The sequence below is a fragment of the Adiantum capillus-veneris genome, chromosome 1 (assembly GCF_014529385.1).
Source record: "Adiantum capillus-veneris isolate H3 chromosome 1, ASM1452938v2, whole genome shotgun sequence".
Lineage (NCBI taxonomy): Eukaryota > Viridiplantae > Streptophyta > Polypodiopsida > Polypodiales > Pteridaceae > Adiantum > Adiantum capillus-veneris.
Window position 1 is genome coordinate 27,947,813 of NC_140931.1, and position 8,607 is coordinate 27,956,419.

At 40.0% G+C, this 8,607-nt stretch overlaps 1 protein-coding gene across 1 annotated transcript; it reads right to left on the reverse strand.

Annotated features, from left to right (window-relative positions):
* Nucleotides 1-6,309: 6,309 nt before the first annotated feature.
* Nucleotides 6,310-8,152, reverse strand: LOC147464458 (3-dehydrosphinganine reductase TSC10A-like). Its single transcript, XM_086515142.1, has 4 exons — nucleotides 7,736-8,152; nucleotides 7,278-7,541; nucleotides 7,013-7,160; nucleotides 6,310-6,849 (listed from the first exon to the last, which is right to left on the reverse strand). The coding sequence occupies exons 1-4, from the start codon at nucleotides 8,060-8,062 to the stop codon at nucleotides 6,542-6,544; spliced, it is 1,047 nt and encodes a 348-aa protein (XP_086371268.1). The 5' UTR covers nucleotides 8,063-8,152; the 3' UTR covers nucleotides 6,310-6,541.
* Between the last annotated feature and the right edge of the window lie 455 nt (nucleotides 8,153-8,607).

Sequence of the window (8,607 nt, forward strand, 5' to 3'; positions counted from 1 at the left end):
ACACACATCAACACATTTCCCCAATACAATCATGCACGCACGCACACACTTGCATTCACACACACAGTAACACATGACAATCACGCACACACACACACGCACACACACACACACACACACACACACACTTGCATTCACACACACAGTAACACATGACACAAATACAATAATGCATACTAACACGCAAATACACTTACAATCATGCATTTGCATACTACAAACACAAACACAAATAAACTTGTTGTAATACACACACACAAATACAATTGCATACACACACATAAACACTTGCATACATGCACAACCACACAATAATACATGACACAAATATGATCATGCATACTCACACACAAAGACACTTCCAATCATGCATTTGCATATACACAAAAACACTTGTTGTAGTACACACACACATTGACACATATTGAAGTGCAGAGCTATACATATGTCGAAGTGCTCTTGTATTTGTTTCTTCACGTGAGCATTGTGGTGCTACACGGAAGCAAGTACGGAATGGGAAAAAAAAATTATTTGCATTCTACGCCGTTATGCTGCCACAATTTCGAAGTTTCTATTTGAATTGTCATTGCTAAGAATACTTTTATTGTTTATTGATTATAGTTGATAGATTATGGTTCGTACACCATCTAAACGTGGTGGGACACATGTATCTCTCAAAGTAAGTTCAACTATACTAAGCTATTTGTGGTCTTTTTTTAATTTGTCACTATATACTAAGCTAGTTGTGGTGTTATTGCTTTTTGCTTTTTAGGAGTAGGGTACACATTAAGGTCTAGCGCTACGGGACATAGGACCAATGCACGATCTTCCATTGTTTCTTCCAATGTTCGTCAGAGGGAGGATGTATTGGGTGATGTGCATGAAGAAGAGGATATATCGGGTGTTGTGCATGAAGAAGACGAGCTCATAGATATTCATGCTACACAAGGTGGAGTGGTGGCCCAAAGCGTGTCTGAAGCAACGACAATTGTTGCTAAACCTGTCGATCATCCTACAGTGTTTGGAAAGGATGCTCATGGTCGCATATTGGAGGAGATTGTAGAGGGTTTTATTGTAAAGAGAGGTGGGGAACCTCTTCGCATTCCTCTCTGCAAATTGATGGAAAACGAAGCCATTAGAGCAGTGGGTTCAGGCACTGAGGGCTTAGTGAAAAGGTTTGAGATGTCTGGATACAGAGTGCTTGGAGCTCCATTTCTTGTGTCATTTAAGAAGCCTGGCCATGATCAACATTATGTTTCTGAATTAGACAAAGAAGAATGGGGGACCTATTTGGCAAGAAATTAGCGATGATTTTGATAATTTCCTTCCTCTTGAGAGGGAAGACTTAAGGGGCAAAAATTTCTTGTTTGGGATGGCAATCACCGCTTGAAAACTTGGATGCGCTTGATAAAAACGTGTAAGTGATTTGTTTTTTGTTTAACATAAGGTTATCTTGTATTACTCTATGCTATCTAATTTTCCCTTTTGTTGTTGTAGAATTTTCAATGATAAGGTGGAGACATTGTTCTGTCAAGCGTCAATTTGTCCATGTTGATAGAAGTGTAGAGGGAGAGCTTATGCTAGCTCTGTGCTCTCAGAATGAGTAGGCTCCTTTGTTGTTTTTTCTTTAGATATCGCTATCACTATGTCAATGTCATTCTCTTGCTATCTAATTTAAGATATTGTGGTTTAGGATTGGTAGAACCACTGTGAGCACAAATTTTGGTCAGGAGATCTTCTTGTTCCAAAAACTAGTCGTGGCAAGCATGAAAAACTTTCCCCAAGATGGATTTGATGGATAGAGGTAGAGCTTGCTTGCGACAAGACAACATCTAAAGGGAGTTGGTACAACGCGCGCTCCTGCTCTATTATTGGTGATGCTCATATGGAAGGTATACTTTTTTACCTTACAGTATACTTTTTATGTAATTTCTAAAGCTAGGCATAATTTTGTAAAATCTTATTTTTTTTCTACTTGCTCTACAAAAGGAAGAATTTGACATGTATGTTATCAAAGAGATGCAAGAGATCAACGATCCATCGTTTTCAATGCCAGAAAAGGATATGGTTGCTTGAGGAAGAGTAGAAAAAATATTCAAAGAAAGGGCTTATAAGGTAAACACTTTCTCTTTTCACCATTCATGTTTGAATTTCTACAAAATTGTAAGTTGACATTTCATTTGGATTGGATTGATTGGATTACAAAATTGTAAGTTCACAGAATTGATTGGATTTTATTTGGTTCAAATGCAACATAGATGTTGGCCATTTCCAATCCTACCAATGGCCAAGAGTTCTTCTCTTTGTTATTTAACCTCAATTGGGTACGCGAAAAGGATCAGGTGGGCCTTACAAGAGACAAGGTCCACTCTTTGGCAACTTCTAAAATATCACCAGAGAGGTAATAATCCTTGGCCCAAAAATACATATGAAATCATCAAATGAATCAACGCATTCATGGTTTGTTTATTGTTTTCTCTATAGGAAAAAGGAAATATTGCACTCTTTGATGCATTGCCGTTACTTCTGAGCGTTATATTAGTGCCATGAAATTTAGAATGTACTTGCGTAAAGAATGGTATTGGGAAAGTATTTGAAGCAATGCTTAAGGATCAAAGGGAAAATGATTGATGAACGGAGGGCTTTGAAGCATGGTTTCATCATCGGTTGAGGGAGGACATTGATAAAACTTTTATGGAGCTTTGGAGTAATTAGCTCAACACAAAAGAGTCGGATGAAAAAAATTCAGAGCTCATGGAATCTTCGAGGAGAGTATTATTCAGGTAATACAATTGATATCTTTATGATTGATATTCTGTTTTTCACTTAGAGTTTGTATAATAAATAAGTCACTGGGTAAAGGAGATCAAAGAAAGTTAAATGCATTTTATGTAGATGGCTAATTCAACTTTACAAAAACTTTGTTGGAGAAGTTGCCAGTTGTTGTTGAAAGTTGGAGGGACCTCTCTGCTGAGGAGTGTATGTATCCGCTATGGATGAGAGATCATGGTTTGCTTGCTTGGAAAATTGAGTATTTCCCTTGGTGGCTAGATTAGTAATTACACTCAAGGCACCTACCCACGCAAAAAGGGAACTTATATAAAGGTTATTTTTTGGCATTTATAAAAAGTACAGAATTGTTAAAGCGCTCCCATTATTTAGACTATTTTTGTGAGAGAAACATATTCTTGTTTACTTTAGAGCATGTTCTTGAAAGAAATGAAGAGGGTATTGAGGAGATTGGCTCAACTTCCAAGAAAGCCACCTCTTCAAAAAGAGTAAACACTAGTATAATCTCCTCTATAAAGAAACGATTGGAATTTGCTAAATCCAAGAAGCCCAAGAAGTCCCCCTGCCCCAAAAAGAATAAAATAGGTACTCAAGGTTCCACAAGTGAACTTGCTTGTAAAGATATCTAGCTGTCACTTTTTGTCTACTCAACAAGTCTTGATGAAATATTTTATTTTCAGATTATGCAGTGCCTTCCATAGATTATGATGTGACCATTGTTGGCAACATGATAGATGTTTACAAAATTTCTCTCGACGATGATAAATGGTAAATACATGTGAGAAGAAATATTGACTATGTGTAGTGTGTGTTGTGAATGTTTGAAATACATGTGTTTGATCATATGCAAGATCTTGGATTTTCTACGTCTTTCAACCGTTGATGGGAAAAACAGCATTGAAGTGGCGTCTCTTTTGTTTCAACAAATTTTTAAGTTGAAAATTTTTCGGAGAACGAGGTATGCATCCTTCCCTCAATGGACACCTCTAGTCTATGACAGTTTTGAAACTTTAAATAAATTAACAATACATAATATGCAAGTCCCTCCATGGAATCAATTCTCTCAAAAATTGAGTAAGAAAGTGGCCATAATAGCTTCTAAGTATGTGGCAAACAATGGATGGTACATCACCTTAAGCTCCACTGATCACTTTGGCGTTGTGTCAGGCCATGCCATTGAGATGGGATTCAAAATGATGCACACCATCCTTATTTTGATCCTTGATGGTTATGTGTGAAAGACCATTGAGATTGAGAGAGTAAGTAAAGTTATTTGCCAATTGCAAAAGATCGCTCATAGTTTTCTTCAATTAGATCATATTCTAATTGTAATTTGTAGGTGGAAACACTATTCTAGGATTATTTTATCATAAGGGTCAACATCCTACCTACGATCGACGAGATGGAGAGAGCGTGGACAACAACTCTTTCGATGCCAAGTCTGGAATACTGGAGGAGCGTGCTGACGAAGAGTACATTAGAGGACGTGCTCTTAGAGGTGCCGCCGAGCATAGCCTTGACTTCTTTCGGTAAGAAGATATGCTTCCTACTATGTCTTGTTATAAGACTATGTTACGTAAAGTAAAAATGTGCATGGTTCTTTTCTTTTTTCAACTGGCTCGTGCAGACATTTACTGCTGAACACACCTACATTGTTGATATCTTTTCTGGATGTGGTGGCTTGGGCTATGTTTGCGTTGAGTTGTCTAGACACTGCCTGTGCATAGATAGTGATCCACAGGTCTTTCAGCAGTATCTTTTCATGCTTCAAGGCTCCATGTGTAAGTGCTATTCCAGCAGTTGATGCATATAGCGACGAGGAGACCGACTGGCAAGAATATAAGCCCGGATCACATTGCCCTTGACTGACATCTACATTGGTATTGTCTATGGTGTTTTCTAGTCTAGATGATATGTATGGAACCACGTATGACTATGGTGTTTGGGTGTCACTTTTTTGGTTTGATTGGAGACATGTTGTTGGTGTTGACCGTCTTTATCAATGCAATCATGATTTTATGTTTATTATGCTAGACAGACGTTAGGTGAGAGCTTTGGATTTACCAAAGTAATATACCAATACATATTTTTTTGCGTATGTAATTTCTTCTTCCTGTGAGCATTGGGCTATTGCTCGGAACAAGTATAGAATCATGAGGATTTTTTTTTGTTTGCATTTTCACGCCGTTATGCTACCAAAATTTTGATATCTGGTCAATATAATCATGCTTTGGTGTTGATCATGTTTGAAAACGTAATCATGGTTTCATGTATACAAAGTTAAACGAAAGTTAGGCAAGCTTTGGATTGGTGTGCACAATGATATACCAACATGTATTTTTTGCGTGTATATTTTCTTCTTCTCGTGAGCATTGAGCTACTGCTCGGAAGCAAGTAAGGTCTTATTTGCTTTAAAAAGTCGTTGCATACCCTACAGGCATTGTGATAAGAACAATGGAAATAAAGAAATCTCTCTTGATTAGCACAATAGAGTCACTTGTGTTGCATATGCTGCTTGACTCTATACATTTATGTAGGTTGAAGCAGCATGGTCTCAAAAAGCATCTGATAGTGCCATGAGTGGCTCCAGGTCTCACAGGCATGTGTTAGTGCCATGAGGGGTTCCAATTCTCAAAAGGCATATGCTAGTGCCATGAGTAGTTTTAAATTTCGAAAAACATCTACTATTGCCATGTGTGACCACCACTAACTGCTTTAGTGGAGTGTGCAAGAATATATACTTGATTTATGCGCTATAAATATTATGCCCCTATCATTACAAAAATGACAATTCAACTATTGTACAAATGATTTTCTCTCTCAGTTGTCACTTTCACTTTGGCATTCTCTCTCTCTCTCTCTCTCTCTCTCTCTCTCTCTCTCTCTCTCTTTCTTTTTCTTTCATTGTCGTTACTTTCACACCCCTATCGTATCTCTATTCCACAAGTATGTTTTTCTCTACGTCTAATCCTTCCTTCTCTCGGTACTTATTTCACCTACCTCAAAGCCACCACAGAGAGCGTACATAATATGAGAGAGCTGTATGCTTATATAAAGTCAAAAAATCATCACCTTTAGCCAAAAAACACGAATTGATTAACTCACAAATAAAATAACCCCTTTAGATACAATCATCTATGCTTGCATATCAAACACATACACAACAAGATCCAAGAAGTTAACATGAAAAAACAAATTCATGAGGACATATTTAGTCTTACTTGGGACTTCTTTTGTTGAGTTGTATGCAAAGTATGGTGTAATGTTGGTCCTTAAAAACCTAGGAGGTTATGATCAATTGGCTCCTTATGGTCAATGTCATCTCTTTCATGTGATTGATCACACGACATGCTCAAAAGGACGGAACTCGCAGTTCTCTACTAGGGATGTTACATGGCCAAATGACAGCCTCCTCTTCAAGTCATTTTCATGATGTCGTAGGCAGCACTGCTGCCGGAGGCGGCAAGAGTCTCACTCGTTCCATATGATTGGTTTAAAGGAATTTCCAAAAGCCTGAGAAACTTAAAAAAAGGGTATGTTTTATTCAATTAACAAAATTAGAGATCATCAGTGGAGGATTACATCCATGGCATGAGTGAACCATTACAAGGAGGGCGGTGTTGAAGACCGTGTATACAACGTGTAATGCTCTACAATGCCTAATTATCAATGGACTAATTAGCATGCTCAAGAACGTGGCTCAATGCCTGGATTCAAATAATTTCGGTGCAAGTGAGGTAGCCTCCCCTCTTCACTCTTTAAAGTTAAGCCCCTGCTTCTGCTGCTTCTTTATCAGCCTCTTTGCAAAAGGAAACCACACATGTGTGGCTACTCTGAGGGGTACAAGTAAGAAAATCTCAAGGAGAGCGTCTGAAAGCGATTCGGCCGGCGTAAAGCCCCGAGCCAGGATGCGGACCATGAGCCCAGCAGCACTTGTTGTGATAAGAAATTTTCCCTGCTTCACCCCTTCCATTGTCTTTGCTGCCACCACTTTCGCTGCCTCAGCATAGTCCCTATCGTAGAAGAAAATCTTATTCCCCTCTATAACGTGCTTGTCGGCTAGTGGGTCGTCCGTGCCGCAGACCACGATTGAGCATGCATGAAGGACAAGCAGCTATAATTACCCATTTCTATATATTCAGTTTATAACCATTCAAATTCAAATGGAAGCTGGCTTCCTGATGATAACCAAATTAAGGACATGTTGATGGCATGGGCTTACCTAGGTCCAGCAAAGGCGTCTCTGTAAAACCTGGGCATACCAGGCTAACTTTGATGTTATCTGAGAGCAGCTCAAACCGTAGAACTTCAGCAAGACCTTTCAACGCATGCTTGGTTGCAGAATACATGTTTGCACCATATACGAATAGCTGTATTGCGAAAACCAAAATCAGAACAAGCCTCGATGCATAATCCAAATTCAAGGCTTTGAGATAAGACATGCAGGAGAAGTATAATGCCTGTATATTACTCCCTATTGTACTTACGAGGCCAGATAGCGAGCTCACGATGACAATTGATGAAGGATGACGCTTGCTTCTGGCCTTCATAAGGGGAAGAGCAGCATATATTGTATACACACATCCCAGCAGGTTTATCCTTGTCACTGTCTCCAAGTCACTGATCTTCATATCATCAAACAGACCGTTGACAGAAGTCCCCGCATTGCAGACGAGAACGTCGATGGGTCTCCAGCTAAAACTCTCTGCGATCGCATTCGACATCGCTGCAGCATCGGAAACATCGGCTGCCTATGTGGGCACAGAGAGATGAATTGAGTGCTTGCGGCAGAGATTAGAAAGACAACAAGTACTCCGCAAGAATTAAGATAGTAGGTCATCAGCATACATTGCCCATGCATACATGCAGCAGATGAAAAATTAGGAGCAAAGAACCTTGAGGAGTAGTGCTAATCTGTCATGAGGATTTGGATAAGCGAGACAACCTTGAGGAGTATTCTATCTTTGGAGTACTGTGCGGAATGGCCATTGACGCCGGAGGCCGAGGTACTGAGGTTGCCGTGGACGAGAGATTGGGCAGCTTGAGAGAGGCGGTCGGCGTTGCGAGCGATGAGAGTGACATAGCTGCCTTGGAGGAGGCAGTGATGGGCAAGAGCCAAGCCGATGCCGCTGGAGCCACCAGTGATGAGCACATGCTTGCCATGCAGGGAGGGAATGTGGAGGTGTGGTTTGAACTGTCGGGGAAAGCAAAGGAGGAATAAGAGCAAGAGCAGAATAGCCAGCACCAGGAAAGCGGCCATCATCATCGTCATAAAAAGAGCAGAGCAGAAGAGAGAGAGAGAGAGAGAGAGAGAGAGAGAGAGAGAGAGAGAGGGAGAGAACACCTGTATAAATTAGGCGATGGCGGGCGTGGACTACCAGCTTCACGTCCTCGTAATCTTCTTATCGAATTGCCTGGCCTACCAGCCACAAAGAGAGAGAGAGAGAGAGAGAGAGAGAGAGAGAGAGAGTTCAATTATTTAAATCGAAATATCTTGTTTTGGGTGATCACGAGACAATGGAACACGGGGACCGCCAAAAAAAAAAGTGCCCACCTGAATTGATTCCTCGGACCTCATCTTTTAAAACCTTGGATAAATCAAGAAAATCCCTGAAAGTGTAGACCGTAAAAGCTACGTGGGCAGTGTTGAACAACTCTTTTTTTGCACACAATTTTTCAAAAGTGTAAGAGCCCGGTCACACTCAGTGCTACTCGGAGGAGTGGGGGAAAAGGGTTTCCAATTAACAAAAAATCCAGAATCTACGCCACAAGAAGCGAAATCTAGTTAAGCTCTACTATTACCCCCAAAATCAAAGG